We start from the raw sequence: 27,918 nt of genomic DNA, 5'->3' as shown, positions 1-27,918 counted from the left end.
TTCTGTGCAGTAAACTCTATATAAATTATGAATCAAAGTTCTGAAAATTCTTATTCTTTTCTCTCTCAAGCATCAAGAAAATCCAGTGAACGAAGTGATATCACAGAAGAACGTACAGTCACAAAACATACTGTTTGCTAAGAAAGGCTCTGACCTGCAAACCCAGATTAAAGACGAAGGGAAGAAGACCAAATTAGTTGAAGCAACTCTACAAGAGCAGACCAAAAGACTTAGTCTCCTAAGGGCACAGAGACCTGTGGATAGAACGGAAGAGAAGGAGGTGCTGGAGTACTACAGAGACCCCAAGGTAGAAACCAACCTTGCTGCTTTGCGTAACAAAATCCATGATGTAAGGAAACAAAGGCAGGGAACTCAGAATGACATCAATTCAACAAAGCAAAAAATCAGTTTGTTAGAAGATGAACAGAGGAACGCCAAAACTGGCCAGATCATCAAAGAAGTGAAGAAAATTGAGAGGAACCCCGCACTAGATGTTGAAGCTGAAAATCTGCGCAGTGAGATCAATACTCTGCGAAGAGAAAAGCAAATCACCATTGGCGATTGGGACCGCCTAACAAGAGAGGTCACCATCCTTGAGCAGAAACCAGTCAACATCAAAGAAAAGATTGTTACAGTTGAAAAAGTCAAAGTGGAAAAGGACCCAGCTATGCTGAAGGCTACCAGAAGTCTTCAAAATGAGATTGATGATGAGAGTCAGAAGAGGCAGTCACTGATTGAAAAGATACGGCTCATAAGAACTCAGATTGAGACTCTGGAGAAGAAAACAGGGAAGACTGATCCGAAGGTCATGATTAAGGAGATCAAGAAGGTAGAAAAGGACCCACAACTTGAAAAGGATTTAGCCAAGCTCCGAAACCTTTGTGAGGATGAAAGCCAGAATAATAGTGTCCTTGAGAAAGAACTGAGTGAGCTGCAGAGGAAATATAGAATCATTGCCGACCAGAAACCAAAAATAGAAACAAAGGAAATTGTCCGTGAGAACTTCCGCGTCCTTCCAGAAACAGAGAAAGAGATAACAAAATTAAAGAAAGAAATTCGAGAAACTTCGAAGAGAAGGGGTGATGTGGAGATGGAAATCACCATAGCACAGGGAGACCTGGAAGTCCTCAAGGATAGGAAACCTCAAATTCAGTACAAAGATATCACACAAGAAATTGTGAAGCTTCAAAAAAGCCCAGAAATGCTCAAAGAGATTGATCAGATGAAGCATAAGCTCCCTCAAATGGAAAATGACTACAATGATATGCAAGGAAAGATTAAGAGGCTGAAGAAAGAAAGAGATGATTGGCGGAAAGAAAAATCTAAGATTGAGACCAAAGTGGTGACCAAGGAAATCACAAAATATGAAGATGATCCAGTTCTGGAGAAAGAGGTGTTGCGCCTCCGAAGAATAGTTCGTGAAGAATCAGAGAAACGAAGGAATATTGAATCACTGGTGTTTGACTTGCAAAATATGTACTCCCAGCTGCAGAGGCAGAAACCTGAAGAGAAGATTGTTGTTAAGGAAATGGTTCGTTTAGAAAAAGACCCCAAACTCCTCGTGGAGCACGATAACCTGGGCAAAACCTTGGATGAAGAACGCAAACAGAGACGTACCCTGGAGAGAGAAGTTCAGCATCTAAAAGCTCTTGTGGAGGAAAAAGAAGCAGAACTAAACCTCGAGGACGAAAGGAGTATCCGACGGGAGATTGAGAATGAAGCAAAACAGATCAAACACAGAATAGGTGAATTGGAGTCAAATCCTCCTCCAATGGAAGAGAAGATCGTCACCGAACAAGTCCTTAAAGTGGAAAAAGATCCATTACTCGAAAGAGTAGCTGGAAGTCTTCGTCAGCAACTAGACCAGGAAAGAAATAAAGCTGCCAACTTGGACAAAGAGATTAAGAGAATTCAACTTCATTTGGAGATTCTACACAAGGAAAAATCTCAGGAAAAGGTTATCTGCAGAGAAGTTATCCGGATTGAGAAAGATAAGGCCTTGGAGCAGGAGCGAGCTCGAGCCCGAGACGCATTCAATAAGGAGAAGAATGCTAGGCTGGACTTGGAGGAAGAAATAAGAAGGATTAAAGACCGGTCCGAGAAATTGGAAGACTCAATGGCATCGCAGTCCCGCTTGGAATCTGAGCTAAAGCAGGCCAGGGACGCTGCTCTCCGTGAGAAGGCTACCCTGGAGGAGGACCTGAAAAATCTAGAGCATGAAAGGGAACAAAAGACCTTTGCCCATAAGGAGGAATTTAAGCGTCTAAATCTGCATCATGAAAAAGAGATGCAGAGGAAGCATGAGCTGGATGCTAAACTGACTTGGATAGAGAGAGAGCTCATGAAGGAGAAGGACAGAATTCACGAGAAGGAGTACACGATCAGAGATCTTGAGTCACAGATCAACAGGGAAGAAACTCGTCAACGTGACATGCAGATGAGAGAAACCAACTTGTCCACTAAGATATCCATTGTGGATCCAGTTACCGGGGAGGATTTGTCACCCTATGAGGCTTACAAAAAGAACTTGATAGATAGGGCACAGTATATTCATCTTCAGGAACTGGAATGTGACTGGGAAGAGATTTCCACTCATGGTCCATCAGGAGAAACTGCTGTACTGCGAGATAAGAAAAGTGGGAAAACATATTCCATTGAGGCTGCCTTGAAGGACAGAAGAATCACTAAAGAAGAGCTGCAACTTTATAGGGATGGAAAGCTCCCAATATCTGAGTTTGCATTGCTAGTAGCAGGTGAAGACAAACCGACAGCATTACACATAGGCTCATTAAATTCTATGCCACCAATTTCTTCCACATATCAATCGTCAAACTACTCTAGCCCAGGCTATGCAACCTATAGAGCACATAATGATAGGGATCAGCAACCCATAGCGGGAGTCTATGATAATACAACTAATTCAAGGTTGTCTATCACAAATGCCTTGAACAAGAAACTACTAGATCCCATCACTGCTCAAAGGCTGCTGGAGGCACAGGCAGCCACAGGAGGGATCATTGACGTGGTGACCAGGGAAAGGTACTCAGTCCACAAGGCGGCAGAGAGGAACCTAGTTGACAAAACCCACGAGAGAAGGCTGCTCAATGCGCAAAAAGCTTTCACTGGGCTCGAAGACCCCGTCACAAAAGAACGCCTCTCTGTAGGGGTGGCCGTCCAGAAGGGCTGGTTGCCCACTGAGAGTGCCCACCAGTACCTGGAGGCCCAGTACCTCACTGGCGGTCTGGTGGACCCCAACCACTCAGGCCGTGTGCCCATCACAAAGGCGTTGAGCTCCAAGATGATCGACAGTAACACTGCCAGGATCCTGCAGGAGGACTCCAGCTATACAAAGGACCTGACGGACCCTGTCACTAAGGAGCGAGTCCATTACAAAGAGTTAATGAGTCGCTGCCAGAAAGATGAGCTCTCCGGTCTCCTGCTTCTCCCAGTCAACTCAGACCCTGGTCAGTACTCCAGCTATCAACCAACAAGTCGGCTTGACTTCAGATCCCAATACTCACAATTTTCTAGTGCATACTAATCACTGCCTATAGATGCCACTGAGTGTTACGCATATGTGTCTCGCAGCAACTTCTAGCCCAGACTTCCTCTTGTTAGTTACTCAATGTATTGGAGTTACATTAAAGATCTCCTTGCTTATTTTCCCACGGGGTTTAAGGCTATCCTACAAGTCTTGTTTATTTTTATATTTAAAGGTAGATACCGATTGTAGAGGGGATTTTAATTCTATGTCATTTTCTTAATGCTGCAATACATTTCTTTACTAAGTACTTGAGAACTGTAAGGTGCAGGACGTAAAAGATTAGTCTACTCTTATGTCCTAAAGAGTTAATTTTAATATGATACAATTGCTTTAATAAACACGCATGTGATTGAGTTACTTGAGTCTTGTGGCATTCATTGATTAATTTATTGAGAATTATTGTGTGTTGGGGGAAGGTAGAAGGGTCAAAGGTCATTTATAATCCCATTACATCACAGGTAAAGGGCCAAAGGTCATTCACATCCCCATGACATCATGGGCAATAAGCCAAAGATCATTTATGTCCTCGAGTCATCATAGGCAATTGCCCAATGTTACTTTTTAACCCAAGTGATGCCAATTTGTATTTTTTGCAAACAAGATTCAGCAAACATTTTTCATAAAGCCATTGAAAGAAAGATTTTGTTCTCATTCACATCCTTCAGAGACATCCAAAAGCTTTGAAAAACTGTCATTCTTTATATGTTGTCAAGTATGACAGCCATTTAATCCAGAGCAAGACCTTGCAAATTGGAATGAACAACCAACTACAGGGCCTAAAATTGTGGGATGGGAGGAGGCGGGTTCCTACTACGCAGCACGTGTGGCAGAGTGGAGCCCCCTTCTGCCACCCTTGAATCTGTCCCAAATTGCAGAGGCAAGGATATTACCAAGGATGTGGCAGGCAGCAGGAAACATACACCCCCACCTTAAGGTGGAGCAAACAATCCATTCGCAGTCCTTGAATGCTCTTCTAAGCTGAAAGAAACTGACATTGCAACTTACCCTCATCTCATAAGGATCTATTTCTTGGCAGAACAATGTTAATCAATCCTTCCAGCAACAGTTTCAAAATTTTCAGATGACGCAAAACTTGGAAGTATTATGAGAAGGATAGTGATAAACTTCAAGAGGACATGGACAGGCTAGTGGAATGGGTGGACAAGTGACAGATGAAATTTAATGTAGAAAGTGTGGAGCGATTCATTTTGGTAAGAACGAGGTGAGGCAATATAAAATAAAGGTGCAATTCTAAAGAGGGTGGGGGGCATGAAGAGAGGGATCTGAGGGTATATATGCACAAATCATTGAAGGCGGCAGAGCAGGCTGAGAAAACAGTTAATAAAGCCCACGGGATTCTGGGATTTAGAGATAGGGGCGTACAAAAGCAAGGAAGTTATGATCACCTGCATAAAACACTCAGTTGGAGTATTGTATCCTGTTCTGGGTACTGGACTTTAGGAAGGATGTGAAGGCTTTAGAGAGGGCTCAGAAAAGATTCACGAGGATGGTTCCAGGGATGAGGAACTTCAGTTATGTGGATTGGTATGAGAAGCTGGGGCTGTTCTCCTTGGAGAAGAGAATATCAAAAGAAGATTTGATAGAGGTATTCAAAATCATGAAGGGCCTGGACAGAATAGATAGCAAGAAACTTCTGTTTGGCACTAGGTGAGTTGTCCTTGCAGAGAGCTGGCACAGACATGATGGGCTGAATGGCCTCTTTCTGTGTTGTAACCATTCTATGATAATTGTTTGTCTGTTGGGTTTGGAGCCGATTGCTGGGGTCTCAACAGAATTCATTATTAGTTTATGAAGTCATTACAGCATAGAAGGAGACGATTTGGCCCATTGAATCCATGCTGGCTCTGTATAGAACAGCCCGGTCAGTCACATTACGCTGCTCTATCCCCGTAGCCCTGCGAGGTTATTTCCCTCAAGTACCTATTAAATTTCCTTTTGAAATCATTGATCGTCTCTGCTTCCACCACAATCGTAGACAGCGATTCCCAGGTCATTATAACTCGCTGTTGTAAAAAAGCTTTTCCTCACATCTCCTCCTGCATCTCTTACTCAAAACCTTAAATCCGTGTCTCCAAGTCCTTGTACCATCAGCTAATGGGAACAGCTTTCCTTTGTCTACCTTATCTAAACCTGTTCCGTCAGCTCAGAGCTGACAAGTTCCATGCCCACTTTATCAGGGTGTAGCCTGGGAACTTCTCAGGACACATTTGCTGGATATACGGTAGGATGGGCAGAGGAGTTGCTCTCTTTCCCCCCCCCAACAAAAAATATTTAGGAGTGGGGCAGAACCTGGACCTCCCTCCTCCACCACCGCCCCCGCCTCCTGCCAATTTCTGACCACTGGTGACCAACCTGCTTGTTCTCTGTCCTGATCCAGACTAGAATTTTAGACCCATGTTGTTTTGATGCTCTTGATTCACGGAGAACATAGACCAGGACATCTCCCTGTGAATACTGGGGGTCATCATTAATCAGAAACTTAACTGGATCAGCCGTATAGATACTGTGGTTCCAACAGCAGGTCAGAATCTGGGAATTCTGTGGGGAGTGGTTAACTTCCTGACTCCCCAAAGCCTGCCCACCATCTACAAGGCATGAGTCAGGAGTGTAATGGAATACTCTCCACTTGCCTGGATGAATGCAGCTCCAACAACACATAAGAAGCTTGACACCGTCCAGGACAAAGCAGCCCACTTGATCGACATCCCACCTACTGCCTTAAACATTCACTCCCTCCACCACCAACGCTTTGTGGCAGCAGTGTGTACCACATGCTTGTAGCAACTTGCCAAGCTTCCATCAATAGCACCTTCCAAACCGGCAAAGTCTACCGCTTAAAAGATCAAGGGTAGCAGATGCTTGGGAGCACCAGCACTTGCAAGTTCCCTTCCAAGCCACACACCAGCTTGACTTGGAACTATATCATCATTCCTTCACTGTTGCTGGGTCAAAATCTTGGCACTCCCCAATAGTAGTGTGGTGTACCTACACCAAGTGGACTGCAGAGGTTCAAGAAGGCAGCTCATCACCAGCTTCTCAAGGGCAATTAGACTTGGGCAAGAAATATTGATTTGCCAGTGATGCCCGATTCCCAAGAATGAATTAAAAAACGATTACAAAAGAAGGCACAATGGTATACACAATTTGGAATGCATGCTCAGATTGCTGCCATCATAGCTGTGGACTCCATTATGCAAAAGAACTTGCAGGTTCTCACAGCAGTATGCAGCAGTTCACCAGGCACCTTGATACCCACACTGCAGGGCTCCTCCAGACCCATCAATGCTGTTGTAATGCAGCAGCTAATTTGCACTCAGCAAACTCCCACAAACAGTCATGTGATAATGACCAGATAATCTATTTTTTGTGATGTTGCTTGAGGGATAAATGTTGGCCAAAGATCCCACAATAACTCCCATGCTCTCCTTTCAAAATACAGTTGTGCCATGAGAATTTTTATGTTCACCTGAGCAGGCAGATGGCGTTTTGGTTTAACATCTCATCTGAAGGACAAGACCTTCAAAAGTGCATCTCCCTCAGTGTGACACTGGAGTGTCAGCCTGGATTTTAGTGCTGAAGCCGTGGAGTGGGATTTAAAACCGGAACCTTGTGACTCAGAAACGAAAGTGCTACCAACTGAGCTACAGCTGACACGGTTGACATTACCCCTTTAAGTGGTGCTGTGGTTCCCCACCCTCTCAGAGTTGGACATTGCCCTTTGAGTGGTGCTGCAGTCCCAGCTTTGCTGAGTTGAACATGACCCTTTTAAGAGTGGTGGCCCCACCCTCTTGGAGTTAGACATTGCCCTTTTAAATGCTCCTGCAGTCCCCACCTCTCGGAGTTGGATGTTGCCCCTTTAATCTCTCCTCTCGCTCGGCCTGGAACCACGGCTTGTTATTAGAATCAGGGCCGCTGCTATGAACCCGGATTTGCGTAAAGAGCGGGAGTCGGCCTCTTTCCACACCGAGGCCCTGATACATATTCTGGATGGAGGGGCTGAGAAAACCCGGCGCCGCCGGGAGATTGGTGAGAGCCCGGGCAAAGGGGGTGGGGGATTGAGGGCCCCGGGGAGGGCCCGATCCTACCGGCGGTTGGAGAGACCGTGGGGAGTCGGTGGGATCATGGGGCAGAGGCTGGGGAGAGGGGGCTCTCCCAGGGGGTGGGGGTGGGATCAGAGGGCTCAGGCTGGGGAGAGGGGGCAGAGGCTGGGGAGAGGGGGCAGAGGCTGGGGAGAGGGGGCTCAGGCTGGGGAGAGGGGGCAGAGGCTGGGGAGAGGGGGCAGAGGCTGGGGAGAGGGGGCTCAGGCTGGGGAGAGGGGGCAGAGGCTGGGGAGAGGGGGCTCTCCCAGGGGGTGGGGGTGGGATCAGAGGGCTCAGGCTGGGGAGAGGGGGCTCAGGCTGGGGAGAGGGGGCTCTCCCAGGGGGTGGGGGTGGGATCAGGGGGCTCAGGCTGGGGAAAGGGGGCTCTCACAGGGGGTGGGGGTGGGAGTGGGAGTCTGGGGTTGTAGGGGTGGGGAAGAAGGGTTTGGGGATGGGGAGTGGGGGAAAGAGGGCTCTTGGGGTAAGGGTTATGATTGTGATTGTGTTGAATTGAAGTAGTTGCAAAGGTGTCCGAACACTGCAACTTTCCCTATCTGCTTGCTTCATTATAATGCAACAGTGCATCAGCTAAGTGGCTGTTGACAGCGTTATCTTGACAGTTGATATGAATAGCAGTCTATTCAACCTGGTCTTCACCTGATTTCCCACATACACACTGTCCAGTGGGAATAACTGGGCATTCACGTTCTCATTCCCCCAAAGCCACACACCAAGGTCAGTAGTTGCACCTCCCAGCACTTTGCCAAACACACTTGTGTATTCAAGCCCTTGTACAACTTCAGAAAGCGCTTTCATTTACAGAACATATTTAAAGGTGTCCTGAAGTGCTTCTAATCACTAGTTTAATACAGGAAACGTGACAGCCAATTTGTGCACAGCCAGATCCCACAAACAGCTCTAAAATGAATGACCAGGTTATCTTTTTATGTACTGGTCCCTGATTGGAGTGACACTGGTGGAGTGACTCTAATGAATCCATTTAACATTTTAAATATCTTGATCAGGTCACCCTTCAATCTCCTACACTAAAATTTACCTATCCTGGCATTATTCTGAAAGCCACCTGAATTCTTTGAATCTGCTTGACAGTGTATGTAGGACAAGTTAGGCACATTGCTTCAAAAGCTTCTTGATGTATGCAGATTGTTTTCAAACTACTTGCATGAATGTCTGAAATGAAAGTTTCCTCTGATTATGTCTTTGTAATTTGATCTCTACAATCTTTTAAAACTGGGACAGAAGTCATACATTCAGTACACTAGTAACCCTGCCTCTCAGTACACAGCAACTCAAATAGATGACAAAGCACCTTATAAAAAGCACGAAGGTTTGAAACATTATACCTCACTGTACGTGATGGTAAAAATATACCAGCAGCCTCTTAACAAAGGAAAAAAACTCACCAATGTTTCAGACAAATATGAAAATGCTGGTGTGCATCTAGCATTTTCTGCTTTGATATAGAGTTCCCAGTATTAGCATTTCATTAAAAAAAAACCTTTCTTGTCTAAAACTGCAGTGGAGAGAAAAAGCACTTGCATTAAACCTTTCACATACTTGGAACGCCCCAAAGTGCTTCACTGCCAATAAAGTACTTTTGAAATGAGTCACTGTTGCAGTGTAGGAAATGTAGCAGCCAATTTGCACACTAAATGTCACAAATCATCATCTTTCGGCTTCTCCCATGTACAAGGGGTCACCACACTGCTGGTTGATTACATTATCTCCTCCTGTCACTCACCAATTCCTTTTCCAATCCCGCTGTGTTTAAGTCTCTCACCACCACATCTTTCCACCTGCTCTTGGAACTTCCTTGTTATAAGTCACTGTTCATTCACAGAGTAAAGAAGGAATCTGGAGCCAGTCTTTCCTTAACACAGGTTTACCAATTCCATCACTCGCCTCAACAGATGACCGTACCCTTTCATCTCTTCTCAGCTACTTTTTTTGTTGCCTCCACAATCTCCATTGACCCCCTGATGTGCTGGTTCCTGATTTTTGTCCTTTCTTGTTACTCCACATATATGTCTCAGCACCTGCATCTCATTAGTATCCAGTTGTTGTTCCCCTCTTCTTGATGTTGTCCAAGTTTCTGCGCTAGGCCTGCCTCACATCTGTCTTGTAGATTCCCCCTTTCAGTTTCAACAGTACTTTTCTATCACATAGCACTCCACTGCACTTCTTCCAATTACTCCAACCAGAATTAATCTGTTGCTTAGTTAGTGGGAGGCAGTGACATTATGGTATTGTCACTGGGCTAGTAATCCAGAGACCCAGGGTAATGCTCTGGGGAACTGGGTTCCAATCCCACCAAAGCAGAATTCAGGCAATAAAAATCTGGAATTAAAGGTCTAATGATGATCATGAAACCATTATCGATTGCCGTAAAAATCCATCTGGTTCATTAATGTCCATTAGGTAAGGGAATCTGCCACCCTTACCTGGTGTGGCCTACATGTGACTCCAGATCCACAACAATGTGTTGATTCTTAAATGTTCTCTGAAATGGCCTAGCAAGCCACTCAGTTGTATCAAACCGCTAGAAAGTCAATAAGGAATGAAACCGGATGGACCACCCAGCATCGACCTAGGCACCGGAAATGACGACGGTAAACTCAGCCCTGTCAACCCTGCAAAGTCCTCCTTACTAAGTCCTATTGTGCCAAAATTGGGAGAGCTGTTTCACAGACTAGCCAAGCAGCAACCCGAAATAGTCATATTCACGGAATCATGCCTTAAATATAACACCCCAGACACCATCATCCCTGGGTAGATTCTGTCCCACCAGCAGGACAGACCCAGCAGAGGTGTCAGCACAGTAGTGTACAGTCGGGAGGGAGTTGCCCTGAGAGTCTTCAACATGGACCCTGGACCCCATGAAGTCTCATGGCATCAGATCAAACATGGGCAAGGAAACCTCCTGCTGATTACCATGTACCCCTCCGCTGATGAATCAGTACTCCTCCATGTTGAACACCACTTGGAGGAAGCACTGAGGGTGGCAAGGGTGCAGAATGTACTTTGGATGGGGGACTTCAATGTTGATCACCAAGAGTGACTTGCAAGCACCAGTACATACCACACTGGCTGAATCCTAAATGACATAGCTGCTAGACTGGGTCAGTGGCAGGTGGTGAGGGAACCAACAAGAGGGACACTCTTCTGAAAGTGGATTTTAAAGAAAAAGCAGCTGATTGGTGAGTAAATCCTGGGAGCAGACTCGGCGAGAGGAGCACCGGAGCGGTGACCTAGGGGCACAGAGTAACTGAAGCCAAAACTGAAAAAGTGACATCACAGGAAAGCTGTGACCTGATTGGTTGGTCGGAAATCTGCACCAAATTTGGAAAAAAAAACACTGTAAAGCTAATTAATAAATTAATTATCTAAGTCGAGATGGCTGGGCAGGTGATGTGCTGTAGCTATATGATGTGGGAGCCGGCAGATCCCATTTCGAGCCGCAGTGACCACATCTGCAGCAAGTGTTGGTTGCTGGAGGAAGTCCGGCTCAGAATTGATGAGCTGGAGTCCGAGCTCCGGACGCTGCGGCACATCCGGGAGGGGGAGAGTTACCTGGACGCTTTGTTTCAGGAGGCGGTCACACCCGGTAGATTAAGTACCTCAAGTTCGGTCAGTGGTCAGGGTCAGCAGGGTGTGACTGCAAGTGAGGCAGGTAGAGGGATCCTGTGTTCAGGAACAGAGGAGCCTCAGCTCTTGACCTTGTCCAACAGGTACAAGGTACTTGCTCCCTGTGTGGATGAGGAAGAGGGCTGTAGGGAGGATGAGCCAGCTGACCACGGCACCGTGGCACGGGAGGCCATTCAAGAGGGGGGAGCAAAAAGACAAGTGGTAGTTGTAGGGGATTCTATAATTAGGGGAATTGATAGCATCCTTTGTAAGCAGGATCGAGAGTCCCGCATGGTATGTTGCCTGCCCGGTGCCAGGGTGAGGGACATCTCTGATCGGCTTGAAAAGATTTTGGAGAGGGAGGGGGAGGATCCAGTTGTTGTGGTCCACGTCGGGACAAATAGCATAGGTAAGACTAGGAAAGAGGACCTGTTTGGGGATTATCAGGAACTAGGAACTAAATTAAAGAACAGGTCCTCAAGGGTTATAATCTCCGGATTACTACCCGAGCCATGTGCAAATTGGCATAGGGACGCGAGAATAAGGGAAGTAAACATGTGGCTAAAGGAGTGGTGCAGGAAAGAGGGGTACCAATTCGTGGGGCACTGGCATCAGTATTGGAACAAGAAGGATCTGTACCGTTGGGACGGTCTCCACCTGAACTGATCTGGGACCAATGTTCTAGCGAAAAGGGTAAATAGGGTGGTCAACAGGACTTCAAACTAGAAAGTTGGGTGGAGGGAAGGGTAAAACTCCAAGATGTATGACTAATGGGAAACAAAGCAGCAGGTTAGCGTGTCGGGGGGTGGATTCAACTTCATGGAAAATTATGAAAAAACTGAAAAGAAAGGAGAGCCCAGGAGAGGCTATTAAAGTCTCCAGAACACAAAATAGGACAGAGTGTTTGGAAAGGGCTAGGAATCTAACTTCAAGCACATCAGATAAAGGGAAGACAATGAGAAAGGGGACGGGAAATACAGAACTGAAGGTGTTGTATCTGAATGCACGCAGTATACGAAATAAGGTAAATGAGCTTGTGGCGCAGATTGAAATTGGCAGGTATGATGTGGTGGGCATCACGGAGACATGGCTGCAAGGGGATCAGGACTGGGAGCTAAATATCCAAGGATATACATCCTATCGAAAAGAGAGGCAGGTTGGCAGAGGGGGTGGGGTTACTTTGTTAGTAAGAAATGAAATTAAATCGATAGCAAGAAATGACGTAGGGTCAGATGATGTAGAATCTGTGTGGGTAGAGTTGAGGAACCGCAAAGGTAAAAAAACCATAATGGGAGTTATGTACAGGCCTCCAAATAGTAGTCAGGATGTGGGGCACAAGATACACCAGGAGATAGAAAAGGCATGTAAGAAAGGCAAGGTTACAGTGATCATGGGGGATTTCAATATGCAGGTAGACTGGGAAAATCAGGTTGGTAGTGGATCCCAAGAAAAGGAATTTGTGGAATGTCTACGAGATGGCTTTTTGGAGCAGCTTGTGGTGGAGCCCACTAGGGAACAGGTAATTCTAGATTCAGTGATGTGTAATGAGGCAGATTTAATAAGGGAGCTTAAGGTGAAGGAACCCTTAGGAGGAAGTGACCATAATATGATAGAATTTACCCTGCAATTTGAGAGGAAAAAGCTGGAATCAGATGTAACAGTATTACAGTTGAATAAAGGCAACTACAGAGGCATGAGGGAGGAGCTGGCCAGAATTGACTGGGAGATGAGCCTAGCAGGAAAGACAGTGGAACAGCAATGGCAGGAGTTTCTGGGAGTAATTTGGGAGACACAGCAAAAATTCATCCCTAGGAAGAAGAAGCATACTAAAGGGAGGACGAGGCAACCATGGCTGACAAGGGAAGTCAGGGACAGCATAAAAGCTAAAGAGAAAGCATACAATGCGGCGAAGAGCAGTGGGAAACCAGGGGATTGGGAAGCCTACAAAGACCAGCAGAGGACAACTAAAAAAGAAATAAGGAGGGAGAAGATTGAATATGAGGGTAAACTAGCCAGTAATATAAAAGAAGATTGCAAGAGTTTTTTTAGATATATAAAGGGTAAGAGAGAGGCAAAAGTGGACATTGGGCCGCTGGAAAATGACACTGGAGAAGAAGTAGTGGGGAACAAAGAAATGGTGGAGAAACTGAATAGGTACTTTGCGTCAGTCTTCACAGTGGAAGACACGAATAACATCCCCAAAGTTCAAGAGAGTCGGAGGGCAGAGGTGAGTATGGTGGCCATTACCAAAGAGAAGGTGCTAGGAAAACTGAAAGGTCTGAAGGTGGATAAATCACCTGGACCAGATGGATTACACCCCAGAGTTCTGAAGGAGATAGCTGAAGAGAAAGTGGAGGCGTTAGTGGTGATCTTTCAGGAATCACTGGAGTCAGGGAGGGTCCCAGAGGACTGGAAAATCGCTAATGTAACCCCCTGTTTAAGAAGGGAGTGAGGCAAAAGATGGGAAATTACAGGCCGATTAGCCTGACCTCGGTCGTTGGTAAGATTTTAGAGTCCATTATTAAGGATGAGATTTCAGAATACTTGGAAGTGCATGGTAAAATAGGGCAAAGTCAGCATGGTTTCATCAAGGGGAAGTCATGTCTGACAAATCTGTTAGAATTCTTTGAGGAGGTAACGAGTAGGTTAGACAAAGGAGAGCCAATGGATGTTATCTACTTGGACTTCCAGAAGGCGTTTGACAAGGTGCCGCACTGGAGGCTACTCAGTAAGATAAGAGTCCATGGTGTTAGAGGCAAGGTACTAGCATGGATAGAAGATTGCTGTCTGGCAGGAGGCAGAGAGTGGGGATAAGGGGGTCCTTCTCAGGATGGCGGCCGGTGACTAGTGGAGTTTATACATTACACACTTTATACATTAATGATCTAGATGAAGGAACTGAGGGTATCCTGGCTAAGTTTGCAGATGATGCAAAGATAGGTGGAGGGACAGGTAGTATTGAGGAGGTGGGGAGGCTGCAGGATTTGGACAGGTTAGGAGAATGGGCAAAGAAGTGGCAGATGGAATGCAACGTGGGGAAGTGTGAGGTCATGCATTTTGGTAGGAAGAATAGAGGCATAGACTATTTTCTAAATGGGGAGAGAATTCAGAAATCTGGAGTGCAAAGGGACTTGGGAGTCCTAGTCCAGGATTCTCTTAAGGTTAACTTGCAGTTTGACGCGGTAGTTAGGAATGCAAATGCAATGTTGGCATTTATTTCGAGAGGACTAGAATATAAAAGCAGGGATGTGCTGCTGAAGCTTTATAAGGCTCTGGTCAGACCACATTTAGAATATTGTGAGCAATTTTGGGCCCTGTATCTCAGAAAGGATGTTCTGGCCCCGGAGAGGGTCCAGAGGAGGTTCACGAGAATGATCCCAGGAATGAAAGGCTTAACATATGAGGAACGTTTGAGGACTCTGGGTCTGTACTCGATGGAGTTTAGAAGGGTGAGGGGGGATCTGATTGAAACTTACAGAATACTGAAAGGCCTGGATAGAGTGGACGTGGGGAAGATGTTTCCATTAGTAGGAGAGACTAGGACCCGAGGGCACAGCCTCAGAGTAAAGGGAAGACGTTTTAGAACAGAGATGAGGAGAAACTTCTTTAGCCAGAGAGTGGTGAATCTATGGAATTCATTGCCACGTAAGGCTGTGGAGGCCAGGTCATTGAGTGTATTTAAGACCAAGATAGATAGGTTCTTGATTGGTAAGGGGATCAAAGGTTACGGGGAGAAGGCGGGAGAATGGGGTTGAGAAACTTATCAGCCATGATTGAATGGTGGAGCAGACCCGATGGACTGAATGGCCTAATTTCTGCTCCTATGTCTTATGGTTACCACCAAGCCAGGGGATCAACCCTGATTCAATGAAGAGTGCTGTAGGACATGTCAAGAGCAGCAGCAGGCATACCTAAAAATGAGGTGTCAACCTGGAAAAGCTACAACACAGGACTATTTGAGTGCCAGACAGCATAAACAGCAAGCGATAGACAGCTAAGTGACTCCACAACCAACAGATCGGATCTAAGCTCTGGAGTCCTGCCAAATTCAGTCGTGAATGGTGGTGGACAATTAAACAACTCTCTGGAGGAGGCGGCTCTACAGATATCCCCATCCTCAATGATTCGGGAGCCCAGCACTTCAGTGCAAAAGATAAGGCTCAACCAATTGCAACAATCTCCAGCCAGAAGTGCTGAATGGATGATCCATCTCAGCCTCCTCCGGAGGTCCCCAGCATCATAGGTGCCAGTCTTCAGCCAATTCAATTCACTCCACGTGATATCGAGAAACAGCTAAAGGCACTGGATACAGCAAAGGCTATGGGCCCGGACAATATTCCAGCAAAAGTACTGAAGATTTGTGCTCCAGAACTTGTCGCATCCCTAGCCAAGCTGTTCCAGTACAGCTACAACACTGGCATCTACCCGGCTATGTGGAAAATTGCTCAGGCATGTATGTCCTGTACACACACATCTAACACAGCCGATTGCCTCAACCATCAGTCTACTCTAAATCATCAGTAAAGTGATGGACAGGATCATCAACAGTGCTATCAAGCGGCACTTACTTAGCAATAACCTGCTCATTGGTGCTCAGTTTGTGTCCTGCCAGGGCAACTCATCGCCTGAGCTCATTACAGCCTTGGTTCAAACATGGACAAAAGGGCTGAACTCTAGAGGTGAAGTGAGAGTGACTGCCCTTGACATCAAGGCAGCATTTGACTGAGTGTGACATGAAGGAGCCCTAGCAAAACTGGAGTCAATGGGAATCGGGGGGAAAACACTCCACTGGTTGGAGTCATACCTAGCACAAAGGAAAATGGTTGTGGTTGTTGGAGGTCAATCATTTCAGTCCCTGGATGTCACTGCAGCAGTTCCTCAGGGTAGTGTACTAAACCCAACTATTTTCAGCTGATTCATCAATGACCTTCCCTCCATCATAAGGTCAGAAGCAGGGATGTTCATTGATGATTGCACAATGGTCAGCACCATTCGCGACTCCTAAGATATTGAAGCAGTCCATGTCCAAATGCCCTGAAAATGGGCACCTAGCTGGAAAGGCAAGGCCTCTGACTGACAGAATCCTGAGAAATGAGACGAGAAACCCCAGATAGAATGGGAATGTATTTGCAGGGGTGGGGAGGGGAGTGTAGGTAGGTGCAGTCATGTCAGCCTTGTTCAGGGGTCTGGAATGACAGTCAAGCTAAGCTTTGTTCACTGTGTACAGCACCAACTGTTACGTTTGTGACTGGCCCAGGACTAAAGCCACGATCCCAATACTGCCGGTATCCCAATGGCAGAAATGCTGCTCACCAGGCGGCGTGTCAGTGATTTCCAACACAGACAGGCCATTAAATAGCAGAGAAGGGAGAGAAATTGTGAAATCAATCAGAAGCTGTGTAGTGAGTAAGTAGGTGGTGGACGGTTATACCTGAAAACGTGCTAGTGTCCCCAACAAGAGCCACTGAACCTAAACTTCAGCAAGAGCAGAGAGGCGTCTTACAGAAGTATTCAACAGACATGTTGCTGAACCTGTCGCATTACCTTTAAGATGAAGGGAAGATAAAAGATTTTGCAATCACCAATCATGTTAATGTTCACTATATTGGACAGCCCTGCCAAAAGAAATCATGCAAATCCCTTTAACAAGACACTGAAGAGCTTTACATTCAGAAATATAAATGTGCAGAGTTTATATAGTTTAGATGGGAGTGTGATTACTAATCCATTTGTAAAGAGATTCTCCAACCAAAATCATTTGAGAACCACTAGTCTAACCAATTCTAACCTCCTAACCATTCGTAAGGGCTAGAAGTCTGGGAACAGATGAAGCCTGTGGAGAATATAAAGAAAGTAGGAAGAAGCTTAAGCAAGGAGTCAGGAGGGCTAAAAGGGGTCATGAAAAGTCATTGGCAACCAGTATTAAGGAAAATCCCAAGGCCTTTTATACATATGTAAAAAGCAAGAGGGTAGCCAGGGAAAGGGTAGGCCTACTCAGGAACAGAGGTGGGAATCTGTGTATGGAGCCAGAAGAAATGGGAGAGATACTAAATGAGTACTTCTCATCAGTATTCACCAAAGAGAAGGACTTAGCGGTCGATTTGTCTAGGGAAGAGTGTGTGGATAGCCTGGATCATGTTGAGATCAAAAAAGAGGTGTTAGGCGTATTGAAGAATATTAAGGTGGATAAGTCCCCAGGGCCAGATGGGATCTACCCCAGAGTACTAAGGGAGGCAAGGGAGTAGATTGCTGGGGCCTTGACAGAAATCTTTGAATCTTCACTGGCTATGGGTGAGGTCCCAGAGGACTGGAGAATGGCCAATGTTGTTCCATTGTTTAAGAAGGGTAGCAGGGATAATCCAGGAAATTACAGGCCGGTGAACCTTACGTCAGTGGTAGGGAAATTATTGGAGAAGATTCTTCGTGACAGGATTTACTACCATTTGGAAGCAAATGGGCGTATTAATGAGAGGCAGCATGGTTTTGTGAAGGGAAGGTCGTGTCTCACTAACTTGATCGAGTTTTTCAAGGAAGTGACAAAGATGATCGACGATGGAAGGGCAGTGGATGTTATCTACATGGATTTCAGTAAGGCCTTTGACAAGGTCCCTCATGGCAGACTGGTACAGAAGATAAAGTCGCATGGGATCAGAGGTGAGCTGGCAAGATGGATACAGAATTGGCTTGGTCATAGAAGACAGGGTAGCAGTGGAAGGGTGCTTTTCTGAATGAAGAGCTGTGACTAGTGGTGTTCTGCAGGGATCAGTGCTGGGACCTTTGCTGTTTGTAGTATACGTAAATGATTTGGAGGAAAAAGTAACTGGGCTAACTAGTAAGTTTGCAGACGTCACTAAGGTTGGAGGAGTTGCAGATAGTGAAGAGGATTGTCAAAGGATACAGCGGGATATAGATCAGTTGGAGACTTGGGCGGAGAAATGGCAAATGGGTTTTAATCCAGACAAATGCGAGGTAATGCATTTTGGAAGGTCTAATACAGGTAGGAATTATACAGTAAATGGCAGAACCCTTTAGTGCATCGATGGGCAGAGAGATCTGGGTGTACAGGTCCACAGGTCACTGAAAGTGGCAACGCAGGTGGATAAGGTAGTCAGGAAGGCATATGGCATGCTTGCCTTCATCGCCAGGGGTATTGAATACAAAAGCTGGGAAGTCATGCTGCAGCTGTATAGAACCTTGGTTAGGCCACACTTGGAATATTGCGTGCAATTCTGGTCGCCACATTACCAGAAGGATATGGAGGCGTTGGAGAGGGTGCAGAGGAGGTTTACCAGGATGCTGCCTGGTCTGGAGGTTATTAGCTATGAGGAGAGGATGGAGAAACTCGGATTGTTCTCACTAGAGCGACGGAGATTGAGGGGCGACTTGAAAGAAGTTTACAGAATTATGAGTGGCATGGACAGAGTAGATAGTCAGAAACTTTTTCCCAGGGTGGAAGAATCAATTACTAGGGGACATAGATTTAAGGTAGGAGGAGAAAACTTTAGAGCAGATGTGCGGGGCAAGTTTTTTACGCAGAGGGAAGTGAGTGTCTGGAATTCGCTGCCAGAGGAGGTGGTGGAAGCAGGTATGATAGTGGTGTTTAAGAGGCAGCTTGACAAATACATGAATAGGATGGGAATAGAGGGATACGGACCCCAGAAGTACAAAATGATTTCGTTTGACAGGCAATATGATCGGCACAGGCTTGGAGGGCAGAAGGGCCTGTTCCTGTGCTGTACTTTTCTTTGTTCTTTGTTCAATGTTCTACCTAACATTAAAAATTAAAATTCTCTACTTTTGCATTCTGTTCCACGAGAAATGAATCTATCCTTTTTTTGCTTTTTAAGAAAATATGGCTTTGTTAACCTGCATTGTTACTCTTAATGATTTGAGTATCTATACTGTGAGGAGACTAAGACCTCACACTATGTTTTTATAAATATAGGTAGATATCGTCATGGCTATTTATAAAATTTTAAAAACTGAACAAAGATCCTTAAAATTGCTGAAACTGCATCTGTCTGTGACCCCAGAACAAAAGAAGCCATTTTGCAGTTTCAGAAATCTCATACCCCGCTATCTCTGAGGAGCTACTAACAATCACCTGGGACTGCACAGCCCAACTTCAAAGAGAGCTATACAATGGCCAAGTACATTTAATAACCAGGCTGGCAAGAAGGAGATGGATTGTCTGCTAAGACAAAGGCCCGCAATCTTCCTTTTAATTGCTAATGGCTAAGACTCTTTGGAATCCAGACACATTCTTTGTCAAATATGATGTTGAGGTGGGAGCCATGTGACATGGGCCTCTGGTTTGTGGAACAAGTAACATTGCCGTGCTGAACTGCATAACTCAGTCTGCTGTTTAGCATCTGTCTAGCAGGCCACACTGAAGGAGCTCTGGCCCAGGTTGGACACCTGGCCCCAGCTATCCTGCTTCTGCTGGAAGTCTGTACTATCACCTACACGACTAATTCATCTCTGCTTGCCTATCTCGTCGTGTGAAGTCAGCACCACCGGAAGAGTGAATTATCCAGTGTTGATTTTCAATCCACTGACCTCCATGAAGGATTACCTCATTGGACTTTGATTCTGGACTCTGGAACCCACCTGAAATGATTTTTTTTTTCTCTGTGGTCTCTGTACTATAAATCCTTCCTTTCTCTATCCCTCTCTTTACTATCTGAATATGAAGGGGGCATTGTGAACCCTCTTTTGTGTTTTGAGTGTGTGCAAATAAACCAACCCTTTGAATTCACATTATGTCGAGTTTGCTGTGGGATTACTAATAGAAATTGGATCGCACCAAAACTGAGGGGTTGGGAAATACATCACTGTTTATAAAGAGGGAAACATATCAAACTGTTTACGGACAGGTGGTGAGAGGAGAAATGAGTGCTGTTTAAATTAACCCTCCTCCTGTCCATGACAGTACACTTGGATCCCTTTGCACCTCTACGCTGTTTGGACCTTACTTCCAAGGAGTATTCGAGTTGGGTCATAGCTATACAGTTGGAGTATAGAAATAGTTGTAGACTGGAAGCAGATTGAGGATTGGTCAAGAATGTAGAGCGGAGATGAAGGATCTGACTAACTAAAGAAATGTTGGCTGAATCCTGCTTTGTAAAATTCAACCCAGTGGTTGGAACTCTAACACTGAACCATCACAAACTGTGTTTGGCGAATGGTATAGTGGAGGTCTGATTGAACAGTCTTGTGGGCTAACCTCACTAATTTCTTTTTCTTTACATTTCAGAGGCCCTCGCGCTCAACGATCCTGAGCTCCAACACGAAGACCTGAACTTCCTGTCCCGTAGCGAGCGCTATGATATGGCAGTAAAGAAAAGTGCACTGATGGTGAGGAAGATTCGGGAGCATGCCATCTCGAACCCAGAGGAAATCATGTGGTTTAAGAGGTGTGTGCTATGGTTGGTTAATTTTGTAAGCATAACCCCGCCCCCCCCTCCCAGATACATAGGGTACATGGAAAGTGCCTGCTCTTGTGAATCCTTGGCCTGTATTCCCTTGAGTATAGATGATCAAGGGGTGATTTGACCGAGGTGTTAAAAAGATTCACTTGGGTAGATACGGAGAATCAGGAATGAGAGGGCATTTTCTTAGAATTGACCTAGGCTGTTCAAGAGTAGAATCAGGAAGCACTTTTTCTTGTGTAGTGGGAACCTGGAACTCTCAAAGCCTGTAGATGATGGATAATTCAGGCTTTTAAGACTGATATCAATAGATTTTTGGTAAGGATTTCAAGGGAACTAAGGTGGGTGAATTGCATTGAAGTAGAAGCCTTAAGAAATAGAAGCAAGAGTAAGCTGTACAGCCCCTCAAGACTCCTCCGCCATTTAATATGACTGATCTTTGACCTCAACTGTGCATCAGCCTATCCCCACATCCCTTTGTTCCAAGTCCAAAAAAATCTATTGATCCTAGTCCTGAATGTATCAGTGACTGAGCACTCAGTCATTGGGGGTAGAAAATTCCAGATATTCTCAAATCTGAGTGAAAAAATTTCTCCTCATTTCAGTTCTAAATGGTTAAATTGTATGGCTCGAGGGTTGAATGGCCTACTCCTGTTCATATATTTTCCATGGTCTGCCATTATGTTATGCAGAATGATCCTTCGCCATTTTGAATCCTATGCAACCTTCCACTTTACCAACACACTAACACTGCCGTCTTGAGTGTGCAGTCATTTGTTAAGGGCACTTGTCTCTCGATCAAGGTAGTGACAAAACAAGTGGCCTTTAAAAGCCCACTTGACTCTCAAATGTATTATGAAATGACAGGTTACTCCACTGTAGCAGTGCCTCCAAACCCCTTCCTACTGTGGATTTTCAAATCCTCCCGTCAGATAGGGTTGCTGCAAAAAATTCATTTCAGTTGATGGGAAAATAGCTAAACTGAGTCACTGCAGATCTGCTGCAATCAATTCTCCTGTAACAGCTGCTCCTGAGTTGTTAGAAATGTTGCTGAAAAGCAATCAGTTTCTCGAGTCCGCTCATGTGGTTTCAACAGGAACCCGCTGGATGTTGATTAACTGTTTTTAAAAAAATTTTCAGCTAGCGGGGATGCCCCTTACCATCCTGTCTGAGGTCAGTCACCTATGACAGCATTGACCAAGAATCCAACCTGGGACCTTCCACGAGCTGTATGGACTAAAATTTACCTGCTGAACCATGTGGGGAGGCCATGAAATATCTGCTATTAAAACAAACCTGATCTAACTAAATAGCTAATAACAAGTACCTGGTCTTTTGTGACAGTAAACAATTAGAAACTAGTCTACTACAAAATTCAAAGCTCTTTTATGCACTAATAATTGGATAATTTGAATTTAAACAGCTTGAATTCAGAGTAGACTGTATTAACATCTAAAACTTATTTTTAGGAGCGGGTGATGGGACTAGCTGAGTTGATCTCACAGAGAGCCAGGATGGACACAACGGGCCAAATGGCCTCCATCTGTACTATAACCATTGTATGATTCTATAACATTTCTTTTGCAGCCAAAGCCTTAATGAACGGAATTGAATGAGGCTGCACAATTGTAGATTTGGTGTTTAGTGCTGTAGGTTAACGTGGGAACAGAATATAAAATATATTGTTAGCTGAGGGGCCTGAACTGCAGTGCCCTAGAAACATAACACCTGCAATTTGTGCTTTGGTGTTTTGTTTGAAATTCAGGATTTAAAAGGATAACTGCTGTCCTAGCAGTTCCAAAATAGTTAATTGTTGATTAGGTTAAGTATTAATTAAATTCCAAGTAACCTTACATTCTGCAACAGGTCAACGTTTTCTGCTCTATACTGAGTGAAGGAGGTTGGTTGCAGTCCACATGTATCCTTTATAAGCTTGTGCTCAGTAAGAGAAACAGAGACTTGTGAGACTATACTGTTCATAGGAAGCTCCTGTGTGGGGGGAATGATTAATTTAGCTCTCTTTAATCAGTCTTGACCATAAACATAGCAGACCTTTTGATGCTGTCCAAGCTGTAGGAATTGAAAATTTGAGTTGGGTAAATGGGATGGCCATTGATTGTTTATGCTACTGTTTGATTTGTGATTCTCCGCTACATAAAACAACTTGATCAAAGGAACCATGACAGGGCTAAAGTGAGTGTAATGAATAATAATTACATCAAATCTAGAGCCAATTGGTCCATTAAGCTCACTTCCAGCTAAGATCCCCATGTACATTTGTAGCAAGCAGACTTTTACATCACCTGTTCACGCCTTATTTTAGGAGACACTCCCTTCCTTCCACGATCACCTTCACTTAAAAGAACAAGTGTGTTAAGTATCTCTACAACCTTTCGATTGCACTTTTAGCAAATGTTACCCCCGAACACATGTGAAAGAGTTTGATTGAAAAGCAACATCAATATTTGAACTGCCATAAACAAGTTACTAACCTTGTGAGAAAGTAAACATGTAAGAGCTCAGCAAGTAATTTAAAAGCACAGTCCACCAATAATTTAGTGTTTTATGCACTCAATTTTGTAAGTGTTTGGAAAACCTGTGCTCTCTGGCCTACAATGGCTTCACCAACTCCTCAATTAAAGTTTTTGCCCTTCTGTTCAAGTCTCTATGGTTCACCCACTTGTAATCTCTTTAATCTGCATGAACCTCCAAGAACTGTGTTCCTTCAATGCTGGCCTCCAGTGCATCATCGATTTTTAGTTGCTCCACCATTGGCAAACGTGTCTTCAGCTGCCTGGATTCTAAACTCTGAAATTTCCCTCCAAAACCCCTCTACTTCTGTCTTATCCTTAAAAACTACCTTTTTGACTGAGCTTTTGATTACCTGTCCTAGTATAATCCTTTTGACTTAATGTCAATTTTTCTCTGATTTGTGAAGCACCGTTGGAATGTTTCACAACGTTAAATGTGCTGTAGAAATGCAATATTTTAAATATATAATTATCCCCATAGCAACGTTCAGTTACTAATATTGATCACAGTAAAACTAACCAAGTCTGAATCATACAATTTCACAGCTTAACCTTATTTTAAAGATTGCAGCATGCCACTTGTCAGCCCAAGCCTTGATATTGTCCAGGTCTTGCTGCATTTGGACATGGACTGCTTCAGTATCTGAGGAGTCGCGAATGGCGCTGAACATTGTGCAATTATCAGCGAACATCCCCACTTCTGACCTGATGATAGAAGGAAGGTCATTGATGAAGCAGCTGAAGATGGTTGGGCTGAGGAACTCCTGCAGTGATGTCCTGGAGCTGAGATGACTGACCTCCAGCAACCATCTTCCTTTGTGCTAGGTCTGACTCCAACCAGCGGAGAGTTCTGATTCCCATCGACTCCAGTTTTGCTAGGGCTCCTTGATGCCACACTCGGTCAAATGCTGCCTTGATGTCAAGGGCAGTCACTCTCACCTCACCTCACCTCTTGATTTCAGCTCTTTTGTCCATGTTTGAACCAAGGCTGTAATGCGATCAGGAGCTGAGTGGCCCTGGCGAAACCCAAACTGGGCATCAGTGAGCAGGTTATTGCTAAGCAAGTGCTGCTTGATAGCACTGTTGATGACCCCTTCCATTACTTTACTGATGATCGAGAGTAGACTAATGCGGCGGTAATTGGCCGGGTTGGATTTGTCCTGCTTTTTGTGAACAGGACATACCAGGGCAATTTTCCACATAGCCAGATAGTTGCCAGTGTTGTAGCTGTACTGGAACAGCTTGGCCAGCAGTGCGGCAAGTTCTGGAGCACAAGTCTTCAGTACTATTGCCAGAATATTGTCAAGGCCCATAGCCTTTGCAGTATCCAGTGCCTTCAGCCGTTTCTTGATATCATGTGGAGTGAATCGAATTGGCTGAAGACTGGCATCTGTGATGCTGGGGACCTCCGGAGGAGGCTGAGAGGGATCATCCACTCAGCACTTCTGGCTGAAGATTTTTGCAAATGTTCAGCCTTATCTTTTGCACTGCTGTGCTGGGCTTCTCCGTCATTGAGGATGGGGATATTTGTGGAGCCTCCACCAGTGAGTGTAATTGTCCATCACCATTTACGACTGGATGTGACAGAACTGCAGAGCTTAGATCTGATTTGTTGGTTGTGGAATCGATTAGCTCTGTCTATCATTTGCTGCCTGTGCTGTTTGGCACGCAAGTAGTCCTGTGTTATAACTTCACCAGGTTGACACCTCATTTTTAGGTATGCCTGGTGCTGCTGCTGGCATGCTCCTGCACTCTTCATTGAACCAAGGTTGATCCCCTGGCTTGATGGTAATAGTAGATATGCCAGGCCATGAGGTTACAGATTGTGTTCGAGTACAATTCTGCTGCTGATGGCACCTCGTGGATGCCCAGTCTTGAGTTGCTAGATTTGTTCGAAATTTAGCATGGTGGCAGTGTCACACAACACGAAGGAGGGTATCCTCAATGTGAAGGCAGGACTTCGTCTCCACAATGACTGTGCGGTGGTCACTCCTACCGATACTGTCATGGACAGCTGCATCTGCAGCAGGCAGGTTAGTGAGTATGAGGTCAAGTATGTTTTTCCCTCTTGTTGGTTCCCTCACCACCTGCCACAGACCCAGTCTAGCAGCTATGTCCTTTAGGACTCGGCCAACTCTGTCAATAGTGGTGCTGCCGAGCCACTGTTGGTGATGGACATTCTGCACCCATGTCACCCTCAGTGCTTCCTCCAAGTGATGTTCAACATGGAGGAGCACTGATTCATCAGCTGAGGGAGGGCGGTACGTGGTAATCAGCAGGAGGTTTCCTGCCCATGTTTGACCTGATGCCATGAGACTGCGTGGGGCCCAGAGCCGATGTTGAAGACTTCCAGGGCAACTCCCTCCCGACACTATACCACCTTTGCTGGTGGGACAGGACAAGGATGGTGATGTCTGGGACATTGTGGATGACTATGTCAGGTTGTTTCTTGACTAGTCTGTGAGACAGCTCTCCCAATTTTGGCACTAGCTCCCAGATGTTAGTAAGGAGGACTTTGCAGGGTCAACAGGGCTGCGATTGCCGTTGTCATTTCTGTTGCCTAGGTCAATGCTGGGTGGTCTGTCTGGTTTCATTCCTTTATTTAATGTGACTTTGTAGCAGTTTGTTACAACTGAGTGGCTTGCTAGGCCATTTCAGAAGGCATTTAAAACTCAACCACACTTAGGCCAGACCAGGTAAGAACGACAGGTTTCCTTCCACTAAACCAGATGGGTTTTTACAACAATGATTTCATGGTCACCATTAGACTTCTAATTACAGATTTTTATTGAATTCAAATTCCACCATCTGCTGTGGATTCGAACCCGGGTCCCCAGAGCATCTGGGTCTCTGGATTACTAGTCTAGCGACAATACCACTACGCCATCGCCTCCCCCTCACGTGGTCCGTCCTAGTCCTCGAGTGTCCTTGTCTTATGCGTTACTGTGCCGTTACGTAGGCTGAGATAGGGGATGAGCAATAAGGAGTGGGTGTTGATTTATGGCCTGTTTCAAAGAGCTTTGCTTTTCCTTGGGCATTTTTTATTACAAGTACACGCCTCCAGATGGCACAGATCCTGAAATAACAACAGTAACAGCAGGAATGGTTTTGTTGTCTTTTGATGTTTCTGTAAACAGAAGAAAAAACCTTTCCCTGAATCTGACCTTCTAGCCTTGATCTTGACTCTGATGTGGTTGATGTCAATAGCGTACAGATGGCCTGTTTGTTAATCTAGACTTGGATCAGAGGGTAATGCACTGGGCTGTTGGGTGATGTGCTTCAGCAGCCCTATGATGAAGTGCATGACTTTTTACACACTCGACGATTCAGGTCCCAGGATTTCTGATCCATTGTTTATTGACCTGCAGGCTTTATGGGTAAACTTGGCAACTAATTTCGATAAAGAGTTTTTGAGCCATTTATGATATTGAGTTTTACATCTCATCACCTCCCTTTGCATGGTCTGTGTAATATATTCTGCTGTGAAAGGTGTATGCAGATAATTCAAGGATGGGGGCTTGTTAGACTCTAAATCTAATGCATTCCTTCAAAGCTGCTCTTTATCTCCTTCAGCTCAGGGTGTAACTCTTTCGAGTACATTCGCAGTTCTTGGTTTCCGGGAGTGGGACATGAACCCACAACCTTCTGACTCAAAGGCGAGGGTGCTATGAACTGAGCCACAGCTGACACCTCTTTATCTCCTTCAGGCTGCACTCTTTTTTGGGAGGAGTTAATAGGTTTTGAATTGGAAAGGGTGTTTCAACGACCCGTGCACCTTTTGCTAACGTTGATGCAAAACAATTAAAATTTACTATTAACTGTTTGTACTTCTTTTGCGGACTCTGAGCACTGCATGCCTCTGACATGTTAGGGAAGCTGATGAGAGGAGTTTCTAATCCTTAAGGGTTATGCTACTGGACTAGTAATCCAGAGGCCTGGACTAATGACCCAGAGACATGAGTTCAAATCCCACCACAGCAGCTGGGCAATTTAAATTCCGTTAATTAAATAAATCTGGAATAACCATAACAACAAGAACTTATATAGTGCATTTAGTGTAAAGAAACATCCCAGGGTGCTTCACAGGTGCCTTATAAAACAAAGTATGTCTAGGCAGACGGCCATGGGCTCTTTATAGGCCTGTAGCATCGGCATGCCAATCCACAAAATTTGCTGGATTGGGAATCTATTTAGGCTTGTGTTTCTCACATGCTGAGTGGTCCAATTTTGAATGTCATATGCTTTGTAGATTTGTGAAGATTTCTCTTGCTATTAAGCTCAACTGTTATAGTGGGATTGCACAGTAACACTTGGGAGGGTGGGGAATGCATTGGGGTAGCTGGGATTATTAATCAACTGTCTTGGAAATTATAGTACAGACCAACAATCCAAGAGGTATTTTGTCTGTTCCAAAACCTTTTAATTATTAGTGCAATCACTGAAGTGTGTGGCATTTTATAATGTAATCTATTAGCTCTTATTGGCACTGATTTGTCAGTCCTGGTCTGGGGAAATTTTTAAGCCTGGAGTCCATGAAGAATTGTAGTTCAGATATTGAATGGCTCCTCAAAGATATGTTTGGATCATTAATATTGATCCCCTGACTTAGTTTGGAGAAAGACCTAATGTAGTTCAGTGAGGACATCAGTAGAATATCTGCTACAAAA

General features: G+C 45.0%; 2 protein-coding genes across 4 annotated transcripts in view; both read left to right on the top strand.

The window, feature by feature from the left end:
• The window catches only part of LOC144699682 (envoplakin-like), an 81,926-nt gene extending 78,029 nt beyond the window's left edge, over nucleotides 1-3,897 (top strand). Inside the window, exon 22 of the mRNA XM_078570820.1 lies at nucleotides 71-3,897. Within this exon, the coding sequence (XP_078426946.1) occupies nucleotides 71-3,541 (3,471 nt within the window). The 3' untranslated portion in view covers nucleotides 3,542-3,897. The remainder of the gene's footprint in view (nucleotides 1-70) is intronic.
• A 3,504-nt stretch (nucleotides 3,898-7,401) lies between these two features.
• acox1 (acyl-CoA oxidase 1, palmitoyl) overlaps nucleotides 7,402-27,918 on the top strand; it is a 45,474-nt gene continuing 24,957 nt past the window's right edge. For 2 of the 3 annotated variants that reach the window (XM_078570809.1, XM_078570808.1), the window contains exons 1-2: nucleotides 7,402-7,591; nucleotides 20,546-20,705. In XM_078570809.1, the coding sequence (XP_078426935.1) occupies nucleotides 7,483-7,591; nucleotides 20,546-20,705 (269 nt within the window). In that variant the 5' untranslated portion in view covers nucleotides 7,402-7,482. The remainder of the gene's footprint in view (nucleotides 7,592-20,545; nucleotides 20,706-27,918) is intronic. The other variant, XM_078570810.1, reaches the window with a different exon arrangement.

This window comes from Cetorhinus maximus, chromosome 24 (genome assembly GCF_964194155.1).
Source record: "Cetorhinus maximus chromosome 24, sCetMax3.hap1.1, whole genome shotgun sequence".
Lineage (NCBI taxonomy): Eukaryota > Metazoa > Chordata > Chondrichthyes > Lamniformes > Cetorhinidae > Cetorhinus > Cetorhinus maximus.
This window is presented reverse-complemented; position numbering and strand designations above follow the sequence as displayed.